Here is a 26,041-nt window from a genome sequence, read left to right as displayed (position 1 = left end):
AATTATTAGATGGCCTGGAAATTGTGTTTTTTGTTTGACAAAAAAAAGTGGACCCGATTGACGCGCTCTTCTCACTATGTATTGTTCACCCTCTTTATATACTTATTTAGCAATTAATCGGCAGAAAAACAGTTTTGAGCTCAAAAAGCCGCAGTATGCAATTCAGGGAGCCAGCTCTTTCACGATTCGGTTCACAACGTTCACCAAAAAGATCCATTCTTAAAGAGCCGTTCGTTCGCGAATAATCCATCACTAGGAAGAAGAAAATTAATATGGCAGCAGGTAGCTCCTGCACGATAGTGGAATATTTCGGGGGCGATGACGGCTACCGCTGTGGTTATTGTAAAAATGAGAAGGGAAACTTCTCTCATGGTAAGATTTGATTTGTAAATTCGCTGGGTGAACTTTATTGTACTGTCCTTCGCTTCGTAAAGGCCTCGTCGTTGACGCTGGCTAACGTTAGCCAGCCATTTTCCAACAGCGGTCAGTTTGCAAGCCGTCAAATAATTGTTGCTAGCCATACATAGCTAACGTTTCCGAGTTTAAATATTTTTGCATGTTATTTGACATATTTAATAAACAAGTTGGTAACGTTAGTTAGGTAGCCAAGAACACCAAGCTAACCTTGCTAGCTAACCTTGCTAGCTAGTATTGGGTTGCTAGCTAACGGTAGCACTGTAATGACTTGACAGCTGACCACACTTCAACATTATAGCCTATTCGTTAGTTAGGCATAACTGACGATGTGAAGTCAATGTCTGTATCCAAAAATGAGAAAAAATACATGAGTGGGACTGCCCCAGTTATAAACGTTATAAAAATATTAACTGCAGCTACCTAGGTAGCTTGAACAACTTTTCATACAGGTTGCTAACTTGTTAGGCCTAGGTTAGGGAGCATGTGTGTTTAGTTCATTCTCTATAATCTGAATTTGCCGAACAAGATTGAGGATTTGCTGCTCCTCCCCTTCATGTTCATGTGTACCGTATAGCATGCAGTTGCCCCATCACATGGTCTGTCAATGCTGTCAGGAAGGAGAGGTTTAGCTAGGTGCCAAATCAGTGGGTGAGCTCTGAGCTGGAAGTGTTTTTAGGTCAGGGAGGGTTCAACGAAGGGTTTTTTTCCCCACAGACCGGAATGTTGTGTTGACACCATAAGGGGGGTCTAAAAAAATATATACCTGTGTATTGATTTTAAGAAGGGCATTGGTGTTCATGGTTGGGTACATTCGTGCAACGATATTGCTTTTTTCGCGAATTAGCTTTTGTTAAATCATCCCCCGTTTGGCGAATTAGGCTGTGATTCGATGATTGATTAATTAACAGGCACCACATTGATTATATGCAATGCAGGACAAGCTAGATAACTACACATGGTTGATATTACTAGGTTGACTAGTGTTTATGTGAAGATTTTTTTTACAAGATAAGTTTAATGCTAGCTAGCAATTTACCTTGGCTCCTTGTTGCACTCGTGTAACAAGTGGTCAGCCTGCCACTCGCAATGTAATGTAATACTCACAAGACATGTCACCCATTGAGCGCGTTTGGGATGCTCTGGATCGAGGTGTACGACTGCGTGTTCGGGTTCCCGCTAATATCCAGCAACTAAGCACAGCTATTGAAGACTGGGACAACAGGCCACAATGAACAGCCTGATCAACTCTATGTGAACATGCATGAGGCAAATGGTGGTCACAACAGATTCCTGACAGGTTTTCTGATCCACGCCACTACCTTTGTTTAAGGTATCTGTGACCAACTGATGCATATCTGTATTCCCAGTCATGTGAAACCCATAGATTTAAGATGTAATGAATTTATTGCGTTTTTATTTTTGTTCAGTAGACGTAGGAAAAGAATGATTCATGAATGAATTGAACTGTACCACAAATGTATAGGTGTGTGTAGTTTAATAAACTTATTAAATTAGCTTATTTTCTTCATTGGTTTCTATTACAATTATTTTGTTTATGACTTGCTTTGGATTTGTCTGCTCTTTCCCTGTCCATATGGGAGGGTGGGGTTTTGGGTGAGAGGGTAGTTGGGAATTTGGGTGAGCGGTGACATTAAGTGGGTGGGTGGGCAAGAAGTTTTTTTTATTTTTTATAGCCTACTTCTGTTACCAAACTTTGCATCTGCACAGTTCCTCCAGTAAATGTGTTATGACATTTGTGTGACTTGTTCAAAGTGGTTAAACTTTTGAAATCAATGTTTTTTTTTGTTTGGAAGACATTAAATCAAGTCAAAGCGTAAATCCGTTATTGTGGATTTACCCCATTTCATGTCCACTCATCCTGCCTGTGTTTTATGCAGGGATGTGGTCCCACGCCATGACAGTACAAGACTACCAGGATCTCATAGACAGAGGATGGAGACGGTAAGTCAGACTCTGCGCTTTATAATCTCACACACTGTTTTCCTCCAGGCCAGTAGTCTCTCTACGCGTTGTGACACAGCAGCATAGCCCTCCATGTTTAACATATTTTTGGGTGTACAACATTGCCACATTGCTTATCTAGTTGTCTAAATGCCCACTGCATATGTTCATTTGTTATTCTTCCTTGTCTGTTACTTCTACAGAAGCGGGAAGTATGTTTACAAGCCCATCATGAACAAGACCTGCTGTCCACAGTACACCATCAGGTAAAGAGAGCCTATTATCAAAAAGACTCACATCAACCTAGCTAAAACTGGGGTCGTATTCATTAGTGCTGATGGGTTCTGACGTGTAAACTTGAAATATTCATATTCATGTTACCGAGGGAGAGGGGGTAATGCAGAACATCCGGTATCCTATCCGGTATCCTATGGAAAGGAGAAGTGCCACAGTCAGGTTTCAGTTATTGGGTTGTGATTTGAAATACTTGCTACACCAGAAGTGAATGGTTATCTGTAGGAGGAATGTATTTGGTGAGCCAGGGGCTTGAAATGTTACTAAGTAAGGGAAAGGCAGTCACATGGTTGCGGTTACTGATGAGGGTAGATAGCTGTGGATTAGTGAAGAATGGGTGCAGAGGTCCGGTCACATTAAGGGAGAAGGAACAGTTTACTCGCATCACTTAACTTTCTTCCCTAACAAATAAAGATGTAATGTTTAGAGAAAGGAGGAGACTGTGCCTAAAGTCGGGTGTAAATGCTTATACTGGGGGGAACATGTCTTTGTCTGTTCAGCTGTCTCGCCCATTGGGTGAATAAACGTAGAACTTTTCCTCGTTATCCATTTCTAGTTTACTCTATTACAGTGCTGCACACCTTAGCAAAATGCACAAATGTTTTCCAATAAAAAACGGAAGCAAGAGTTCCTTATTTGACACGTTTGGGTAGTCCCACCCTATTTCAATCTGTTTTATTTGATGCCTAATGAACATGACCCAGATGACCCTTTACTCAGTTATAAGCCATATACTAATGGTTCACTAACACACTAATACATGGTTTGTAGGTGTCATGCCTTGAACTTTCAGCCATCTAAAACCCACAAGAAGATCCTGAAGAAGATGAGCAAGTTTCTGTCTAAAGGGGAGATGCCAACGGAACAAGGCGATGGTGAGAGGAAATTTGCTTTCGTAAAATACTAATGCAAAGCTGTAGTTAGTAAACGACACATCGATTACATGTGGGTAGGCTGTTCTGTTCTAGGGATGGGTATGAGTACTCAAACCAAGTACTCCTCAGTGCAGATCGTGGGCAGGGGTCAATGTGTGCAGAGTTAAACGTTTAGATCTTCCCATTGACGTCTGTATTCTTTCACTTGCGAGTAATACTTTTTTTCCCCCCAAGGTTAATGTATGCGTTTTGTCCACATTTTTGTAAGAAAAGTGGAGATAATGAAGATATGAAAATATTTGATAAAATATGTGAAAAGTTGACTGGTCTTAATGGGTACCGAATGTACCCTTTTAAGCCCGTGAGTCTTCCAAATAAGCCCACCTCTTAAATAATAAATTTTATTTAATTTCCAAATGTTCAAAACTGACATTGAACTTTATATAAAATCTCCCTTAAAGTTAAAAATAAGCTGATCATTACTATTCATCATGAAAGTAGTGCTCATAATAGGGTGGGGGTGTCCAACCTTATCCACAGAGATCAATGTGGACTTAGGCTTTTGTTCTTGCCAACCAGTACACACCTGATTCAATTAACAAACTTATCATAGACTTCATTCAAGACCTTATTAGTTGAATCAGGTGTGCTATTGCTTGGTTAGAACGAAAACCTCGACCCACATCGGCCCTCTGTGTATAAGATGCCATGCACAAAGACCATAACACACAACTTTCAATGAAAAGCTGAATCACATTTGCCATACTGCTGTTCTTGTTAATTAGTTTAACTTGTCTTCCTAAAGCTTTTCTGAAGACTGTTTCAAATCTCCCCCTCTACTGTTGTATTAAAGTACAGGTGGTGGACAAAAAACGGAATCGCCTGGATGAAAGAAGGGCAAGAAGGGTTGGGTGATATATCGAATTAATTCAAATGTATGTTTTTGCGCAATGTCTATCGCAAGAATTGCAGTTTTGCTGTTTTTTATTTTTTGGGGGGGGTTTTGTCTGTTTTATTCTCGTATTTTTGGTCTCGTCTCTTTCTCTCCTGTGCACCTCCCCACTTACACCAGAGATCTGTATATAATGAAAAGATGCATGTCTTTGCCCTAACGGTGGGAGTCGTTGTCCCAAAGACAGGCGACAAGCTTTGGTCCAAAATAAGCCTGTATAAACATATTGACCTTATTTTGGACATTTTTGCTTTCGCCTCTTCCTCTATTGTTTACGCACACCAAGTCCCTCCCCCTGCCTCATCACATCTTCCTCTGACAAGTGATTTCAACTCGCTATTTGAGGTTTGGTCCAACGGATTCGTTCATATGGACAGAAACACATTGAGACATTACTTCTCCTCTATTTAGAAAAGTTTATTTTACTGTAAGATACCTTTTTATTCCTCACCTACTCAAACTGCACTCAGAGCAGACACTACTCAAACGAGACTATCAATGAACATTGATTTTGGAAAATGAATTTTGTCTCACGCTGCATTTGGGTACCATGTACCACTAGCAGCATTTTAGCTAAAGATTGTTATGCTAGCTGTCTAATCGGTGTTTTATAAATGTGCAATAAGCATAAAACACAATTATATGGAATTGGCAATTAGTTCTAATTATGAGAAATAAAGTAGGCCACTTGTTGGCTAAACTTGAAATATAGAGATTAGCTGGCCAATCACTAGCATGTAGGCTTTTTATTAATTCCCCAATTTCGTCATATCCAATTGGTAGTTAGTCTTGTCCCAAAGAATTACCCCGCCAAGCCACACTGCTTCTTGACACAATGCACACTTAACCTGGATGCCAGCCGCACCAATGTTGGAGGAAACACCGTACACCTGGTGACTGTGTCAGTGTGCATTCGCCCGGGCCCGCCACAGGAGTCAGTAGAGCGCGATGGGACAAGGACGTCCCGGCTGGCCAAACCCTCCCCTAACCCGGATGACGTTGGGCCAATTGTGCATCACCTCATGGTTCTCCCGGTCGTGGCTGGCTGTGACACAGCCCGGTATCAAACCAGGATCTATAGTAGTAACGCAGCTAGCACTACGATGCAGTGACTTAGATCGCTGCGCCACTCGAGAGACCACTAGCACGTGGGCTAATATGCCTGCTACAAGAAGTTAGTAATTATTTGTGAATGTGCATGGTTCTAGTTGCATAAAAAAAGGGGCATTTTCATAGACTTGAAAGCCAGCTCAGTGGCTATTGCAAAAATAACACAATTATTAGTGGGTCTTGTGGTTGTGGAAGGCATATATTTAGCCTAGGTATAACATCAAACTCAAATTTTATTGGTCACATACTTTTGGTAGATGTTATTGCAGGTGTAGTGAAACTCTTGAGTTTTTAACTCCTACTGTGCAGTAATACCTAACAAGTGGTTGTTGTCCTTGATGATCTTTTTGGCCTTCCTGTGACATTGGGTGCTGCGGTGTCCTGGAGGGCAGGTAGTTTGTCCCCGGTGATGCATTGAGCAGACCGCACCACCTTCTGGTGGGCAGACCGCACCCACCGAGAATGAGAGCCCACAGTACTTGGTAGCTGGTAGGTGGCACTGTGTTATCCTCAAAGCAGGCAAAAAGGTGTTTAGCTTATCCGGAAGCAAGACATTGGTGGCTGGTTTTCCCTTTGTAGTCCTTGATTGTCTGTAGACCCTGCCACAAGTCTTGTCTGAGCCGTAGAATTGCCACTCCACAGTCTATGTACTGACAATTTGCCTGTTTGATTGCCTTGCGGAGGGAATAACTACGCTGTTTGTATTTGGCAATATTCCCAGTCACCTTGCCATGGTAAAATGCAGTGGTTCACGCTTTCAGTTTTGAGCAAATGCTGCCATCTTATCCATGGTTTCTGCTTTTGGTAGGTTTTAATAGTCACAGTGGGTACAACATCTCCTATACATTTCCTGATGAACTCTGTCACCATATCCGCGTAGTCTGTGATATTATTTTGAGGCTGTCCGGAACATATCCCATTCCGCACGATCAAAACATTCTTGAAGCATGGATTCCGATTGGTCAGACCAGTGTTGAGTAGTCACTTGCATGGGTACTTAATGTTTCAGTTTCTGCCTAAAGGGAGGAGCAAAATGGACTCGATCAGGTTTGCCGAAGGGAGGGTTGGGGTGGGCCTTGTATGCATTTCGAAATGTTGAGTAGCAGTGGTCCAATATTTTCTCGGAGTAAGTTCTACGGTCAATGTTCTGGTAGGACTTCGGGAGCCCCCTCCCTGAACTGAGAACCCAACTGGCTGTACGGACTCAGACAGTATATCCTGAGAGAGCCGTGTTTCCGTTAAACAACATTGCAATCCCGGAATTCTCTCTGGAAGGAGATCATCGGCTAGAGCGCGTCAACTGTATTATCCAGAGACTGAATGTTTGCGAGTAAGGTACTTGGAAGCGGCGGGTGGTGTGCTTTTCTCCTCTCCGAATACCTCTTCTCCGCCAGCGGTATTTTGTGAGCAGCCTCTTGAATCAGTTGAATTGCCATGAATGGTACGAACAAAGGATCCAATTCAGGAAAGTCATATTCCTGGTTGGGAATGCTGGTGAGTTACCACTGCGCTGATATCTAAAAGTTATTTCCGGTTGAATGTAATAACACTTTTTGTTGGCTGTTAATGTAAGAAGTAACAAACTAAATACTGTGAAGTTGCTTAGGCGCTAGAAGCACGGCTGCCCTGTCTGTCGGCGCCATTAACCCATCCTGAATTCATTAATTATTGCTGACTGTTTGAAATGCAGTGTATTTGACATTTTAGTTGTACAACTCTTATTTAGAGCATTTTCTTCTTGATATTGTGAATTGCCCGCCCATAAGTTAAAAAATAATAATATATTTTTATTTTTTGCTGATTTATTGCCCAGCCGTAACAACAATGACAAAGTGCATAAGTGGTCACTCAATAGTAATCTTCTTGTCCCTCATTTGTTTGCATTTCTGTCCACAACTTGGTCTTCTATCCCTCAACCCTGATCCATTATTCTCTCTGCATCGATGCCTACCTGTCCACTCAAAACGTCTTAGAGAGTAAAGACACCATGGCTAGATGCATAACTGTAATTTATTTTAATTAACTTAAATCTGAACCAAAAAAAGTATGTTAATTGAATATCAGGGATATCAACACTATCCACATGTCTCAATGCAAACCAGGCTTAATAGGAGCATACTGGGCTCAATTGGAACAAGAGTGATTTATGAGGAAAAATACAAAATATTTTGTGTATAATATACGCAATAGACTACAATATTATGCAAAGCTAGTATTGAACCATATTTATTTATTCCAATTCTGTGTAGAGTTAGTGATATTTGTGCTGCTGTACCCTTTCACCTGTCTAGGACACAGGTTCCGCTAACGGAACCCCCCAACATTCCGCTGAAAAGGCAGCGCGGGAAATTCAGAAATATATTTTTTGAAATATTTATTTTTTTACACATTAAGTCCAATACAGCAAATGAAAGAAACATCTTGTTAATCTCCCCATCGTGTCCGATTAAAAAAATAAATATATATATATATATATGTATGTATGTATGTATGTTTTACAGCGAAAACACACTTTGTTAGATCACCACCAAATCCAAAAAAACACACAGCCATTTTTTTTCCAGCCAAAGATGGAGTAACAAAAGCAGAATTAGAGATAAAATTAATCACTAACCTTTGATAATCTTCATCAGATGACACTCATATGATATATTACACAATACATTTGTTTTGTTCAATAATATGCATAGTTATATCCACAAATCTCGGTTTACATTGGCGCCATGTTCAGAAATGCCTCCAAAATATCCGGAGTAATTAGAGCCACGTCATATAACAGAAATACTCATCATAAACTTTGAAGAATGATGCATGTTTTACATATAATTAAAGATACACTGGTTGTTAATGCAACCGCTGTGTCAGATTGAAAAAAGCATACCATGCAATAATCTGAGACGGCGCTCAGAAGAAAATATATTTTTCTGCCATGTTGGAGTCAACAGAAATACAAAATTACATCATAAATATTCCTTTACCTTTGATCTTTCATCAGAATGCAGTGCAAGGAATCCTAGTTCCGCAATAAATCGTTTTGTTCCATAATGTCCAATTAGCTTATTTTGCTAGGACGTTTAGTTCACATGTCCAAAAGCTGACGCTGGTCCAGGCGAACTCGGAGGAAAACTTCAAAAAGTTATATTCCAGGTCGAATAAACTGGTCAAACTAAGTAGAGAATCAATCTTCAGGATGTTATTATCATATATATCCAATAACGTTCCAACCGGAGCATTCGATTTTGTCTACAGAGTAATGGAACGCAAGGCGATATAATGACTACTGTGCGTAACCAGGAACTGCCATTCTGCCAGACCAGTGACTCAAATAGCTGCCATCCGGTCCCACATCACACTAGGGGCTTCATTCCACGTTATACTGACTGTTGACATCTAGTGGAAGGCGTAGGCAGTGCAAACAGATCCATATCTTATTTGGATGTGAATAGGCGATGAGTTGAAAATCAACCAGCCCCAGAATTTCCACTTGCCTGCCCTATGACTTCTGTTATACTCTGACATAATTCAAACAGTTTTAGAAACTTCAAAGTGTTTTCTATCCAATAGTAATAATAATATGCATATATTAGCATCTGGGACAGAGGAGGCAGTTCACTATGGGCATGCAATTCATCCAAAGGGGAAATACTGCCCCCTATCCTTAACAAGTTTTAAGCTTACGAGATGCTATTTTTTGTAAACTTGACAGTTATGTAACAATATAACAGTAAAATAAGAAAATGCATTTAAAATGTTCCACAGCTGTCTAACTTTAATAATTAAACATCTGATTGGCTTAGAGTAAATACTTGTCTATACTTGTTTATTTACTTTATTTGAATCTAAAGATGGAAGTGGGCTTAATGGGTATGTGGGCTTAAAAGGTATGCTTATCCTATTTAATCAAGCTATGTCATTTTAATTTATTTTCCTTCAAATGTTACATTGTTTACTTTGACATTAGAATATTTTTGTGCAGATCATTGTCAAAAAAAGATCATCAATTTTAGTCCCACTTTGGAACACAACAAAATGTGGAAAAAGTCAAGGGATGTGAAGGTTTTCTGAAGGCACTGTATTTAAAATTGCACTTGTTTTTGTAATTGAAATCATAATGAAAGGTAATGACAACAATGGTTTAGAAATGACAAAGATTCTCGCATTATTCTTTACTCTGAAATAATTTCACTGTTCAAATAGTCCAGTTAAATAATGTTAAATGCCCATTCCTACTCTGTATTAGCCTGGTTAAACCAGACTGAACACTCACAACAAGTGAGAATGGTGAGTTCTGTCTGGTTCAACCAGGCTAACTTTTTACATTCAGACCTCATTGTAGTACAGTATTAAAACCTACTGATTGTGTATCAGTACTAACTGACTGGCTTTGTGCTGTTCAGGGGAGCCCATGGACTCGCTGTGTGAGGAGGGAGGACTGCACGGTCCTGTTAAAGTCTGTCACTCTGAGGTGGCGAGTCCTGTGGTCACAGCCATTCTGACTGAGGAGGGAGACACCACACCAGCAGAGCTTGAAACCGCTAGAAAAGACCCAGTGTCTGTTCCAGACGGGAGAGGACCAGAAACAACCCCCAAACCGGGTAAGTCTAAAGGCAGGAAATCAAGAGGGCTAGACAGAAGCGAGTTAATTGTGTGACCCTTCAGTAGAGAATGATCTTTGATTGGTTAAATAAGCTGGAATCTCATGTCAGCTGAGTCATTTGCTTGCTTACAATGTGCAAGAATGTTGTGTATATTAGGCTACATCTTCACCCCTCAGGATCTAGCTCTCATCTAGGTTGCGTAGGTGTAAGGATACACAACCTCAGCTCCCTGTCCTTTTCATGAAAAATGATTTACCTAGAAATAATGAATAAATGAAGTTCACCATATGGGCAGCAGGTGGGAGCAGTCACCTATGAATATAGCTGTTCTATGTCCTGATTCTTATGAATGGAGCCGACGATTCTGCTGTAAGCCAATTTATCACAAGCTCTCCCTTCAGTTCCCCTCATTTCAATTGCAGGATATCCTGAGACACACCACAGTGATAAATGGCAATGAATGAACAACATTGAGTGAATTAATACATATAAATACTGATCAGGTGAGGGAAGCGCTACATATAATTGCTCATAATTCAGCTTCTGACTGTCCTTTCTCTCTGGGTATGTCCAAAATGTCTACCCCCTACATATCAAAATGTATTAAATATATTTCTCACCCATCTATACACAATACCCCATAATGACAGTGAAAGCATGTTTTTAGACATTTGGGCTAATTTGATTGATTTTTCTAGGTAAGCCTCTACGTTTGCCGTCTTTATTATTTTTTCTTCCCCCAAAGTTCTTCAACCTCAAATTGGTTGTTGATCATTGCTAGACTTCCATTTTCAGGTCTTGCCATATATTTTCAACTCGTGTAGATTTGAGTTTTAGGTTATTGCCCCGCTGAAAGGTGACTGAATCTCCCAGTGTCTGGTGAAATGCAGACTGAACCAGGTTTTTCTCTAGGATTTTGCCTGTGCTTAGCTCGATTTAATATCTATTTTTTTTGTCCTGAAAAACTCCTCAGTCCTTAACGATTACAAGCATGCACACCCCAAACATGATGAAGCCACTACTATGCTTGAAAATATGGAGAGTGGTACTTAGTAATGTGGTGGTTTGCTTTTGCACCGAACAAAACTTTTTGTCTTGAATACAAAGTGTTAATTGCTTTGCCACATTTTTTTACAGTATTACTTTAGTACCTTGTTGCAAACAGGATGCATGTTTTGGAATATTTGTATTCTGTACAGGCTTTCATCCTTTTCCCTCTGTCAATTCTGTAACTGTTGTGGAGTAACTACAATGTTGTTTTATCCTATCACAGCCATTAAACTCTTAGCAGTCTTATAGTCCTTCCTCTCTGGTTACTTGAGTTAGGAAGGACGCCTGTATCTTCGTAGTGACTGGGTGTACCATCCAAAGTTTAATTATTAACTTCACCATGCTCAAACGGATATTCAATGTCTACTTATTTATTTCTACCAATAGGTGCCCTTTGCAGGGCACGGGAAAACCTCCCTGGTCTTTGGTCAAATTTTTTTTGAAATTCACTGCTCGACTGAGAGACCTTACAGATAATTGTATGTGTGGTCTGCAGAGATGAGGTAGTCAACATTTTTTTTAAACCGGGTGAGTCCATGCAACTTTGACTTGTTAAGCATTATTTCTGAACTTATTTAGGCTTGCCATAAAGGGTTTGAATGCTTTAATTTGTAAAATGTTCTAAAAGCATAAATCCCCTTTCACATTATGGGGTATTTTGTGTGTGTGTGTAGGCCAGTGACGAAACACATTATTTTTTTTAAATTCAATACTGTACACATACCTTTAATGGTAGAGACATATCCCAAGCGACTTACAGCTGTAATCGCAGCAAAAGGTGGCGCTAAGTATTAACTTAAGGGGGCTGAATAATTTTGCACGCCCAATTTTTCAGTTTTTGATTTGTTAAAGAAATTGAAATATCCAATAAATGTCGTTCCACTTCATGATTGTGTCCCACTTGTTGTTGATTCTTCACAAAAAAATAGTTTTATCTTTATGTTTGAAGCCTGAAATGTGGCAAAAGGTCGCAAAGTTCAAGGGGGCTGAATACTTTCGCAAGGCACTGTAGAATGGTGTCGTCTGCGTAGAGGTGTATCAGGGAATCGCCTGCAGCAAGCGCAACATCATTGATATATATAGAGAGAAAAGAGTCGGCCCGAGTATTGAACCCTGTGGCACCCCATAGACTGCCAGAGGACCGGACAGCATGCCCTCCGATTTGACACACTGAACTCTGTCTGCAAAAGTAGTTGGTGAACCAGGCAAGGCAGTCATCAGAAAAACCAAGGCTACTGAGTCTGCCGATAAGAATATGGTGATTGACAGAGTCGAAAGCCTTGGCAAGGTCGATGAAGACGGCTGCACAGTACTGTCTTTTATCGATGGCCGTTATCGTTTAGTACCTTGAGTGTGGCTGAGGTGCACCCGTGACCGGCTCGGAAACCAGATTGCACAGCGGAGAAGGTACGGTGTGATTCGAGATGGTCATTGACCTGTTTGTTAACTTGGCTTTTGAAGACCTTAGATAGGCAGGGCAGGATGGATATTGGTCTGTAACAGTTTGGGTCCAGGGTGTCTCCCCCTTTTGAAGAGGGGGATGACTGCGGCAGCTTTCCAATCCTTGGGGATCTCAGACGATATGAGAGGTTGAACAGGCTGGTAATAGGGGTTGTGACAATGGCGGCTGATAGTTTCAGAAATAGAGGGTCCAGATTGTCAAGCCCAGCTGATTTGTACGGGTCCAGGTTTTGCAGCTCTTTCAGAGCATCTGCTATTTGGATTTGGGTAAAGGAGAACCTGGAGAGGCTTGGGCGAGTAGCTGCGGGGGGGGCAGAGCTGTTGGCCGAGGTTGGAGTAGCCAGGCGGAAGGCATGGCCAGCCGTTGAGAAATGCTTGTTGAAGTTTGATAATCATGGATTTATCGGTGGTGACCGTGTTACCTAGCCTCAGTGCAGTGGGCAGCTGGGAGGAGGTGCTCTTGTTCTCCATGGACTTCAGTGTCCCAGAATATTTTGGAGTTGGAGCTACAGGATGCAAATTTCTGCCTGAAGAAGCTGGCCTTAGCTTTCCTGACTGACTGCGTGTATTGGTTCCTGACTTCCCTGAACAGTTGCATATCGCGGGGACTATTCGATGCTATTGCAGTCCGCCACAGGATGTTTTTGTGCTGGTCGAGGGCAGTCAGGTCTGGAGTGAACCAAGGGCTATATCTGTTCTTAGTTCTGCATTTTTTGAACGGAGCATGCTTATCTAAAATGGTGAGGAAGTTACTTTTAAAGAATGACCAGGCATCCTCAACTGACGGGATGAAGTCAATGTTCTTCCAGAATACCCGGGCCAGGTCGATTAGAAAGGCCTGCTCACAGAAGTGTTTTAGGGAGCGTTTGACAGTGATGAGGGGTGGTCGTTTGACTGCGGCTCCGTAGCGGATACAGGCAATGAGGCAGTGATCGCTGACTTCCTGGTGGAAGACGGCGGAGGTGTATTTAGAGGGCCAGTTTGTCAGGATGACGTCTGAGGGTGCTCTTGTTTACAGTTTTAGGGTTGTACTTGGTGGGTTCCTTGATGATTTGTGTGAGATTGAGAGCATCTAGCTTAGGTTGTAGGACTGCCGGGGTGTTAAGCATATCCCAGTTTAGGTCACCTAACAGAATAAACTCTGAAGCTAGATGGGGGGCGATCAATTCACAAATGGTGTCCAGGGCACAGCTGGGAGCTGAGGGGGGTCGGAAGCAGGCGGCAACAGTGAGACTTATTTCTGGAGAGAGTAATTTTTAAAATTAGTAGTTCGAACTGTTTGGGTATGGACCTGGAAAGTATGACATTACTTTGCAGGCTATCTCTGCAGTAGACTTCAACTCCTCCCCCTTTGGTTCTATCTTGATGGAAAATGTTATAGTTGGGTATGGAAATCTCAGAATTTTTGGTGGCCTTCCTGAGCCAGGATTCAGACACGGCAAGGACATCAGGGTTATCAGAGTGTGCTAAAAGCAGTGAGTAAAACAAACTTAGGGAGGAGGCTTCTGATGTTGACATGCATGAAACCAAGGCTTTTTCAATCACAGAAGTTAACAAAAGAGGGTGCCTGGGGACATGCAGGGCCTGGGTTTACCTCCACATCACCCGGGGAACAGAGGAGGAGTAGTATGAGGGTGCGGCTAAAGGCTTTCAAAACTGGTCGCCTAGAGCGTTGGGGACAAAGAATAAAAGGAGCAGATTTCTGGGCATGGTAGAATATATTCAGGGCATAATGTGCAGACAGGGGTATGGTGGGGTGCGGGTACAGCGGAGGTAAGCCCAGGCACTGGGTGATAAGAGAGGTATCTCTGGACATGCTGGTTGTAATGAGTGAGGTCACCACGTGTGTGAGGTGGGACAAAGGGGGTACCAGGTGTATGAAGAGTGGAACTAGGGGCTCCAAACTAAAACAATGATAACTAACCTGAACAACAGTATACAAGGCATATTGACATTTGAGAGAGACATACAGCGAGGCATACAGTAATCACAGTTGTTGAATTGGGAGAGCTAGCTAAAACAGTAGGTGAGACAACAACAGCTAATCAGCGAGCACAACAACAGCAGGTAAAATGGTGTTGACTTGGCAGGGAGTGTCGGATTAACTACACACAGAGCCTGAGTTCGGCTGGGGCCGACAGATAAAACATAAACAAGCAGAATGGAGTACCGTGATTAAACCTAAACACAGATATACGCACAGACAGGGCAGATCTGTTTACCACACCTCTATGTAACAGATACAGTAGAGATGAAGACTTATGTCATGTTCCCCTCCACCTCTCAGAAAATGCCCCCACTGAAAGTCATGTCGGGGCTGCTTGTGAAATGGCTCCCTTTGTGCAGTACTTTTGACCAATGCCCATAGTGCACTACTTTCTAACCAGAACCTTATTGTCATGACGTTGGCCTGGAGGTAGGTTTATGACGGTCATAAATACGTCTTTTCCTCCCCCCCCCCTTTTTTCCCCTCTCTCTTCCCTACTGATGTGACATTTGCAAACACCTTGGTTAACATAGAGATTATGGGAACATCAGAAGGTGGGGGGTAATGAATTATATTCTGGTAATCTGACCAATTGAACATATGCGGTGGTACTTAATGAATATGATGTCAGTTCGATTGTAATCTGAGACATTCTCATCAATGATAAGATGACAAACTCTAGTGGAAAGTCAACACATCAGAGTTATCGGATTCACATGGAATTGTTGTTCAATTGAAATGTTTGAATATGAAAATATTCGTGATGGGATGAAATGTGATTTTAGCTTCTAAAATGTGAGATTTGGGTTTTCATAAGGTTAGGGCCCTGCTCAATCAGTGGCCCGCCCCTGTGAAGGTACATGGGCTATAAAACTTTTCAAACACACCCTCCTCTCCCTTCCTATATAAAGCCTTGACGACATAACTTCCTGTTCCGAGGATGTGAGGACGACGGTCCGATGTCAGAATGGTTCAGATAATAACTACAGAACGAAGCCAACATCAGCATGAGCTTGGGTTGCGAATGGTATGAACTTTGAACTCTTATTCACTACAGAAGTGATACCTCCTAGTCGTTGAGTTAGCAACAGCCGCTGCGAACAAAGGTTCGAAAGGAACAGACAGAGTATCCCGTCTACCACACAACGAAGTTACTACAACGTATCCAATTGACCACCAGAGACATTCTTCAAAGGACAAAGGACTCGGTTGGGCAACACGGCCTTCCATCTACCACCAACCTACCGAAGCGCAGCTCAGAGTAAATATTTATTGCATTTTCCTTTTCCAAGTGGGCGGTAAATTTAGAATACATAAGATACTGTATTTACGATAGCACAGCTTCACCCTTTTTTCCTCAGTCTTCTCGCTCTTTCACTGAAACCCAGCCCCTTTTGTGTAACAAGCTGTCACATCTGTTCCGCCCGGACGTTTCCCTTTATGACGTAATTTGTCATCAAGTTATGATTAATTATGTGTAATTCTGTGTGATTAGTTAGGTATTTAGTAAATAAATAATTAAACCTGATTTTTGTATTGCTGATTCAACTTCTTAGCCAGGGTTCATGAAGGATTTACAACTTTCAGATGAGACTGAAGTAAGGTGACGCTTAATATTGACTGCTATTGATGTAAAATATTACTAGGTCTTAAAGAGTTTATTCGGAAAATAACAGCTCTATAAATATTATTTTGTGGTGCCCCGACTCTCGTTAATTACACTTACATGATTAGCTCAATCGGGTGATATTAATTACGGTGAAATGGTTTTATAGAATAGCTTTTCATATCACTTAATCCGGCATAGCCAAAGACGCAACACTAGAAAGGGAATAGGGTGCAATTTGAGGTGCACCCCCAGGTCTTCTCCACCTCATCCCGATGGCCCACCTCTCTGAAATGTTTTGAGTTAGGCTGGATGGAGAGGGGTGCAGAAGTGTGTGGGATGGTAAAGCTGTAATTATTTTTAACATGGCTCCCTAAAGGTAGGGGTTGCCACTGTTGGCCTACCTAACTTTTTGTGTTAGTGAGCCAGTTCATTCCTGTCTTGATAAAATGTGAAATGGTTAACTGCTACATTTAGTTTATATATACAGTGCATTCAGAAAGTATTAAGACCCCTTGACTTTTTCCACATTTTGTCATGATACAACATTATTCTAAAATGTATTTTGTTCCCATCAATCTACACACAATACCCCATAATGACAGATTTTTTAGAAATGTTTGCAAATTTATTTAAAAAGAATAGACTGAAATATTATAGTTACATAAGTGTTCAGTGCCTTTACTGAGTACTTTATTGAAGCACCTTTGGCAGTGATTAGTCTTCTTGGGTATGACACTATAGTCTTGGTACACCTGTACACCATTCTAATCTGCAGATCCTCTCAAGCTCTGTCCGGTTGGATGAGGAGCGTTGCTGCACAACTATTTTCAGGTCTCTCTAGAGATGTTCGATTGGGTTCAAGTCTGTGCACTGGCTGGGCCACTCAAGGACATTCGGAGACTTAACCTGCTCCAGTGCATTCAGGACTTCATCAAGGATCTCAGGACTTTGCTCTGTTCATTTCCCCCTCAATCCTAACTTGTCTCCATGTTGCTGAAAAACATCGTCCACACAGCACGATGCTGCCACCACCATGCTTCACTGTAGGGATGGTGCCAGTTTCCTCCAGATGTGATGCTTGAAAATCAGGCCAAAGAGTTCAATCTTGGCTTCATCAGACAAGAGGATCTTGTTTCTCATGGTCAGTCTTTAGGCGCCTTTTGACAAACTCCAAGTGGGCTGTCATGTGCCTTTGGCCAGATGGAACCCACTCCTCAGTAAATCTACCATAAAGGCCTGATTAGTGGAGTGCTGCAGAGATGGTTGTCCTTCTGGAAGGTTCTCCCATCTCCACAAAGGAACTCTGGAGCTCTGTCAGACTGACCACCTGTCTCCCCCGATTGTTCAGTTTGGCCAGGCGGCCAGCTCTTGGAAGAGTCTTGGTCCTTACAAACTTCCATTTAAGAATTATGGAGTCCACTGTGTTCTTGGGGACCTTCAAGGCAGCAGAAATGTGTTGGTACCCTTTCAGAGAACCTTTAAGTGTCACATACAGCCGGGAAGAACTCTTGGATATCAGAGCGACGTCAACTTACCAACATTATGGCCAGGAATACAACTTTCCTGAAGCGGATCCTTTGTTCGCACCACCACCCAGGGCATTTGATCTAATTCCAGAGGCCGACCCAAAACAACGTTGCCGCAAAAGAGGGAGATGGGGCGGCCTTATGGTCAGGCTTTGAAGGCATGCACACCGCCCACCACTTCCGAGTATATTACTCACCAATGTCCAGTCTCTAGACAACAAGATAGAGGAAATTGAATCCACACTTCAAGGTTTTTTTCTGATCATGCTGACTGATAAATGTTATGGGTTGCCTCAGAGAATAATATTGATTTATATGCAGATTATGTGAGGTTATAAGGAAGTGCATTGGAGATGTTGTACCCACTGTGACTTAAAACCTACCTTAATCAGAAACTGTGGGTAGATGGTGGCATTATTGCCAAACTGAAAGAGCGAACCGCTGCATTTAACCATGGAAAGATGACTGGGAATATGGCTGAACACAAACAGTGGAGTTATTCCCTCCAAGGCAAGCGAAATGTCTGTATAGGGAAAAAGTAGAGTCGCAATTCAACTGCTCAGACACAAGACATGTGGCAGGGTCTACATGCAATCACGGACTACAAAAAAAAAAATATGCCACATCACGGACAGTCTTTTTCCAGACAAACTATACACCTTTGCACACTTTGAGGATAATACAGTGTCACTGACGTAGCCTGCTACCAAGGACTGCGGGCTCTCCTCTGTGGCCATCGTGAGTAAGACATTTAAACGTGTTAACCCTCAAGGCTGCCGGCCCATACGGCATCCCAAGCAGTGTCCTCCGAGCATGCGCAGACTAGCTGGCTGGTGTGTTTACGGACATATTCAATCTCTCCCTATCCCAGTCCCCACATGCTTCAAGATGGCCACCATTGTACCTGTACCCAAGAAGGCCAAGGTAACTGAAATAAATTACTATTGCCCTATAGCACTCACGCTGTCATGAAGTGAAGTGCTTTGAGAGACTAGTCAAGGATCCATACACCTCCAACCTAGACCCACTTCATTTTGCATACTACCCCAATAGGTCCACAGACAATGCAATCTCCTGCACACTGCCCTATCCCATCTGGACAAGAGGAATACCTATGTGAGAGCTGTTCGTTGACAGCTCAGCATTCAACACCGTAGTACCGTCCAAGCTCATTAAACTTGAGGCCCTGGGTCTCAACCACATCCTGTGCAATTGGGTCCTGGACTTCCCGATGGGCCGCCCCCAGGTGGTGAAGTTAGGAAACATCACCCCTTCGCTGATCCTCAACACTGGGGCCTTACAAGGGTGCATGCTCAGCCCCCTCCTGTTCTCCCTGTTTACCCATGACTGCGTGGCCATGCACACTTCCAACTCAATCACGTTTGCAGACGACACAACAACGATGAGACGGCCTACAGGGAGGAGGTGAGGGCCCTTGGCGTGTGGTGTCAGGAAAACAACGTTCCTCAGTGTCCACATGGACAAACTGAATGGTCCATCCACACAGACAGTGTGGTGAAGAAGGCGCAATAGCGCCTCTTCAACCTCAGCAGGCTGAAGAAATTTGGCTTGTCACCTAAAACACTCAAATTTTTACAGGTGCAAAATTGAGTGCATTGTGTCAGGCTGTATCACTGCCTGGTACGGCAACTGTACTACCCACAACCGCAGGGCTCCCCAGAGTGGTGTGGTCTGCACAACACATCACCGGGGGCAAACTACCCTCCAGGACACCTACAACACCCAATGCCACAGGAAGGCCTAAAAGATTATCAAGGACAAGAACCACTGTCTGTTCACCTCGCTACCATCCAGAAGGCGAGGTCAGTACAGGTGCATCGACGCTGGGACCGAGAGACTGAAAAACAGCTATCAACCCCATCACACTGTTCAATAGCCATCACTAGCCAGCTTCCACCTGGTTACGCAACCCTGCACCTTAGAGGATTCTGCCCTGTATACAAAGACATGGAATTACTGGCCACTTTTAAATAATGGAACACAAGTCACTTTAATAATGTTTACGTACTGCTTTACTCATCTCATATGTATATACTGTATTATATTTTACTGTGTTTTAGTCAATGCCACTCCGACATTGCTCGATCAAAGATTTCTTAATTGCTTTCTTTTACTTTTGGATTTGTGTGTACTGTTGTGAATTGTTTTTAGATAGTACTGCACTGTTGGAGCTAGGATAAGCATTTTGCTACACTTGCAATAACAGCTGCTAAATATGTGTATATGACCAATACAATTATATTTGAGACTAACTATCTCCTTATTCAGTGAGCTCACTGGCTTTGGGTGCTGACATGGAGAGTGTGTAACATGCCCTGAGGGACACCGCACTGTACATATCTGATGTTAGAGAAGCTTCCATTGAAGAACACTGGGTTGTATTGGATAAATAACTCCAACCATGGGATGGCAGGTGACGTAAAGACATAGCAAGTAATTTTTTTTCAATAGAAATTTATGATCAGGTTGTGACGGTAAGGACAGGTTGTTAAACCCCCAGTGCTCTCTCTGCTGCCTACGCCCCTGCCATAAATATACATGCCAACACCGCTGCAAGGCTTGCACAGAGGGATGACGCAGCAACAAAACGACCTCTTCTACTGGGAAACATTAAATCGTGTGGGTGGTACGAGAGAAAATCAGTCTGTTTTCCTGTGCTTGTTATACTAGGCTACTTAATGAAAAGTGTTTGTGTGGCTGAGAGGGCAGGGAGAGTGCTATAGATTTGATGAAGTGTTAACTGCTGGAGTGGGAGACTGTCTTCCACAGAAATAGATCTGTCATTTTCTTTACCAAGGCTGCATGCTCTTTCCTCGAGTACCTCTTTGTGTGTGACACTGAGAAATGCATGTTTGTGTGTGTGTGTGTGTGTGTGTGTTAAAGAGAAGGGGTAAATTGTCTAGCGACATATGTTATGTGACAGGTTGAAGTATGGTTGAAGTCGGACGTTTACATACACCTTAGCCAACTACATTTAAACTCAGTTTTTCACAATTCCTGACATTTAATCCTAGTAAAAATTCCCTGTCAGTCAGGATCACCATTTTATTTTAAGACTGTGAAATGTCAGAATAATAGTAGAGAATTATTTCAGCTTTTCTTTCATCACATTCCCAGTGAGTAGGACGTTTACATACTAATCGAGTGTATTTGGTAGCATTGCCTTTAAATTGTTTAACTTAGGTCAAACATTTTGGAGAACCTTCCACAAGCTTCCCACAATAAGTTGGGTGAATTTTTACCCATTCCTCCTGACAGAGCTGGTGTAACTGAGTCAGGTTTGTTGGCCTCCTTGCTCGCACACACTTTTTCAGTTCTGCCACAAATTTTCTACGGGAGTGAGGTCATTGCTTTGTGATGGCCACTCCAATACCTTGACTTTGTTGTCCTTAAGCCATTTTACCACAACTTTGGAAGTATGCTTGGGATCATTGTCCATTTGGAAGACCCATTTGCGACCCAACAGTAACTTCTTTGGGGTAGGGGGCAGTATTGGGAATTTTGGATAAAAAGTGTGCCCAAACTAAGCTGCCTGCTACTCAGCCATAAAAGCTAGAATATGCATATCATTAGTAGATTTGGATAGAAAACACTCAATTTTCTAAAACGGGTTGAATGAGGTGTGTGAGTATAACATAACTCATATGGCAGGCAAAAACCTGAAGAAATCCAACCAGGAAGTGTGAAATCTGAGGTTTGTAGTTTCTCAACTCAGCCCCAAACCAATATCCCACTGTGTATTTGATATGTTGCACTTCCCACGGCTTCCAGTAGATGTCAACAGTGTTTAGAAACTGGTTTGAGGGTTCTACTATAAAGGAGGGGCGACAGGGTAGCCTAGTGGTTAGAGAGTTGGACTAGTAACCGGAAGGTTGCAAGTTCGAATCCCCGAGCTGACAAGGTACAAATCTGTCGTTCTGCCCCTGAACAGGCAGTTAACCCACTGTTCCTAGGCCGTCATTGAAAAGAAGAATTTGTTCTTAACTGACTAGCCTAGTTAAACAAAGAGAAAATAAAATAAGAGCTCTGAGTGAGTGGTCTGGCAGAGTGCCACAGCCTCAGTCGCGCACTCACGTGAAAGGTAGCTACGTTCCACTTCATTTCTGAAGACAAAGGAATTGTCCAGTTGGAGTATTATTGAAGATTCATGTCAGGATGGTTTTTAAAGATTGATTCTAAACCTCGTTTGACCTTGTTGCTATGAACTGTAATGAACATTTTTAAAACTTTTAGTCTGCTCCTAGTGAAAGCTCGTCATGAATGTGGATTACAGGACTGAACGCGCAAACAAAATTACCTATTTTGACATGAATTATGGACATTATCGAACAAAATAAACATTTATTGTGGAACTGGGATTACTAGGAGTGCATTCTGATGAAGATCATCTAAGGTAAGTGAATATTTTATGCTATTCTGACATCTGACTCCAACATGGCGGATATCTGTTTGGCTTGATTTGGGCTCTGAGCGCCGTACTTTATTTTTGCTTGATTATTGCCATTTCGGTAAAGTTCTTTTGAAGTCTGACACAGCAGTTGCATCCGGCGCTGACAGAGCTGGCCGCCTCGCTTCGCGTTCCTAGGAAACTATGCAGTTTTTTTTATGTGTTATTTCTAATATTAGTACCCCAGGTCATCTTAGGTTTCATTACATACAGTCGAGAAGAACTACTGAATATAAGATCAGCGTCAACTCACCATCAGTACGACCAAGAATATGACTTTCGCGAAGCGGATCCTGTGTTCTGCCTTTCAACCAGGACAACAGAATGGATCCCAGCCAGAGACCCAAAAAAACGACTTCGTAAAAGAGGGAAACGAGGCCGTCTTCTGGTCAGACTACGTAGACGGGCACATTGTGCCCCACTTCCTAGCATTCTTCTCGCCAATGTCCAGTCTCTTGACAACAAGGTTGATGAAATCCGAGCAAGGGTAACATTCCAGAGGGACATCAGAGACTGTAAAGTTCTTTGATTCACGGAAACATGGCTCACTGGAGAGACGCTTTCGGTGGCGGTGCAGCCAGCGGGTTTCTCCACGCATCGCGCCGACAGAAACAAACACCTTTCTGGTAAGAAGAGGGGCGGGGGCGTATGCCTTATGGCTAACGAGACGTGGTGTGATCACAGAAACATACAGGAACTCAAATCCTTCTGTTCACCTGATTTTTAGAATTCCTCACAATCAAGTGTAGACCGCATTATCTACCAAGAGAATTCTCTTCGATTATAATCACAGCCGTATATAGCCCCCCCCACCCCCAAGCAGACACATCAATGGCTCTGAACGAACTTTATTTGACTCTTTGCAAACTGGAATCCATACATCCTGAGGCTGCATTCATTGTAGCTGGGGATTTTAACAAGGCTAATCTGAAAACAAGACTCCCTAAATTGTATCAGCATATCGATTGCGCCACCAGGGCTGGCAAAACCTTGGCTCACTGTTATTCTAACTTCCGCAACGCATATAAGGCCCTGCCCCGCCCCCCTTTCGGAAAAGCTGACCACGACTCCATTTTGCTGATCCCTGCCTACAGACAAACTGAAACATGAAGCTCCCACGCTGAGGTCTGTCCAACGCTGGTCCGACCAAGCTGATTTCACACTCCAAGACTGCTTCCATCACGTGGACTGGGACATGTTTCGTATTGCGTCAGGCAACAACATTGACGAATACGCTGATTCGGTGTGCGAGTTCATTAGAACGAGCGCTGAAGATATCGTTCCCATAGCAACGATTTAAAACATTCCCTAACCAGAGACCGTGGATTGATGGCAGCATTCGCGTGAAACTGAAAGCGCGAACCACTGCTTTTAATCAGGGCAAGGTGACTGGTAATATGACCGAATACAAACAGTGCAGCTATTCCTTCCGTAAGGCTATCAAACAAGCTAAGCGTCAATATAGAGACAAAGTAGAATCTCAATTCAACGGCTCTGACACGAGGTATGTGGCAGGGTCTACAATCAATCACGGACTATAAGAAGAAATCCAGCAGTCACGGACCAGGATGTCTTGCTCCCAGGCAGACTAAATAACTTTTTTGCCCGCGTTGAGGACAATACAGTGCCACTAACACGGCCTGCAACGGAAACATGCGGTCTCTCCTTCACTGCAGCCGAGGTGAGTAAAACATTTAAACGTGTTAACCCTCGCAAGGCTGCAGGCCCAGACGGCATCCCCAGCCGCGCCCTCAGAGCATGCGCAGACCAGCTGGCTGGTGTGTTTACAGATATATTCAATCAATCCCTATACCAGTCTGCTGTTCCCACATGCTTCAAGAGGGCCACCATTGTTCCTGTTCCCAAGAAAGCTAAGGTAACTGAGCTAAACGACTACCGCCCCGTAGCACTCACTTCCGTCATCATGAAGTGCTTTGAGAGACTAGTCAAGGACCATATCACCTCCACCCTACCTGACACCCTAGACCCGCTCCAATTTGCTTACCGCCCAAATAGGTCCACAGATGATGCAATCTCAACCACACTGCCCTAACCCATCTGGACAAGAGGAATACCTATGTGAGAATGCTGTTCATCGACTACAGCTCGTCATTTAACACCATAGTACGCTCCAAGCTCGTCATAGAGCTCGAGACCCTGGGTCTCGACCCCGCCCTGTGCAACTGGGTACTGGACTTCCTGACGGGCCGCCCCCAGGTGGTGAGGGTAGGCAACAACATCTCCACCCCGCTGATCCTCAACACTGGGGCCCCACAAGGGTGCGTTCTGAGCCCTCTCCTGTACTCCCTGTTCAGTCACGACTGCGCGGCAACGCGCGCCTCCATCTCAATCATCAAGTTTGCGGACAACAGTGGTCGGCTTGATTACCAACAACGACGAGACGGCCTACAGGGAGGAGGTGAGGGCCCTCGGAGTGTGGTGTCAGGACAATAACCTCACACTCAACGTCAACAAAAATAAGGAGATGATTGTGGACTTCAGGAAACAGCAGAGGGAACAGCCCCCTATCCACATCGATGGAACAGTAGTGGAGAGGGTAGTAAGTTTTAAGTTCCTCGGCGTAGACATCACAGACAAACTGAATTGGTCCACTCACACAGACAGCATCGTGAAGAAGGTGCAGCAGCACCTCTTCAACCTCAGGAGGCTGAAGAAATTCGGCTTGTCACCAAAAGCACTCTCAAACTTCTACAGATGCTCAATCGAGAGCATCCTGGCAGGCTGTATCACCGCCTGGAACGGCAACTGCTCCGCCCACAACCGTAAGGCTCTCCAGAGGGTAGTGAGGTCTGCACAACGTCACCGGGGGCAAACTACCTGCCCTCCAGGACACCTACACCACCCGACGTTACAGGAAGGCCATAAAGATCATCAAGGACAACACCCACCCGAGCCACTGCCTGTTCACCCCGCTATCATCCAGAAGGCGAGGTCAGTACAGGTGCATCAAAGCTGGGACCGAGACATTGAAAAACAGCTTCTATGTCAAGGCCATCAGACTGTTAAACAACGACCACTAACATTGAGTGGCTGCTGCCAACACACTGACTCAACTCCAGCCACTTCAATAATGGGAATTGATGGGAAATGATGGAAAATATATCACTAGCCACTTTAAACAATGCTACCTAATATAATGTTTACATACCCTACATTATTCATCTCATATGTATACTTTACTCTATATCATCTACTGCATCCTTATGTAATACATGTATCACGAGCCACTAACTATGCCACTTTGTTTACATACTCATCTCATATGTATATACTGTACTCGATACCATCTACTGTATCTTGCCTATGCTGCTCTTCACCATCACTCATTCATATCTTTATGTACATATTCTTTATCCCCTTACACTGTGTATAAGAAATTTAGTTTTGGAATTGTTAGTTTGATTACTTGTTGGTTATTACTGCATTGTCGGAACTGGAAGCACAAGCATTTCGCTACACTCGCATGTTCATCACGTTTGGCTAAGAAAACCCCAAGACAATTCAGTCATGATGAACCTTTTTCCAAATTAACTCCATAATATCGACAAACATGGCAAACGTTGTTTAGAATCAATCCTCAAGGTGTTTTTCACATCTATTCGATGATAAATCATTCGTGGCAGTTGCCTTTCTCCTCTGACCCTAATGGAAAAGTGGACGCAGCTGGAGATTGCGCAATAATTTCGACGGAGGACCCCAAGCGGACACCTG

The 26,041-nt window shown here is 43.0% G+C and overlaps 1 protein-coding gene across 4 annotated transcripts in view; it reads left to right on the top strand.

The window, feature by feature from the left end:
* Window positions 1–235: 235 nt before the first annotated feature.
* The window catches only part of LOC135510773 (arginyl-tRNA--protein transferase 1), a 174,009-nt gene continuing 148,203 nt past the window's right edge, over window positions 236–26,041 (top strand). For all 4 annotated transcript variants that reach the window (XM_064931982.1, XM_064931981.1, XM_064931980.1 and 1 more), the window contains exons 1-5: window positions 236–372; window positions 2,316–2,379; window positions 2,583–2,645; window positions 3,445–3,548; window positions 10,008–10,205. In XM_064931982.1, the coding sequence (XP_064788054.1) occupies window positions 273–372; window positions 2,316–2,379; window positions 2,583–2,645; window positions 3,445–3,548; window positions 10,008–10,205 (529 nt within the window). In that variant the 5' untranslated portion in view covers window positions 236–272. The remainder of the gene's footprint in view (window positions 373–2,315; window positions 2,380–2,582; window positions 2,646–3,444; window positions 3,549–10,007; window positions 10,206–26,041) is intronic.

Source organism: Oncorhynchus masou, chromosome 23, assembly GCF_036934945.1.
Source record: "Oncorhynchus masou masou isolate Uvic2021 chromosome 23, UVic_Omas_1.1, whole genome shotgun sequence".
Lineage (NCBI taxonomy): Eukaryota > Metazoa > Chordata > Actinopteri > Salmoniformes > Salmonidae > Oncorhynchus > Oncorhynchus masou.
This window is presented reverse-complemented; position numbering and strand designations above follow the sequence as displayed.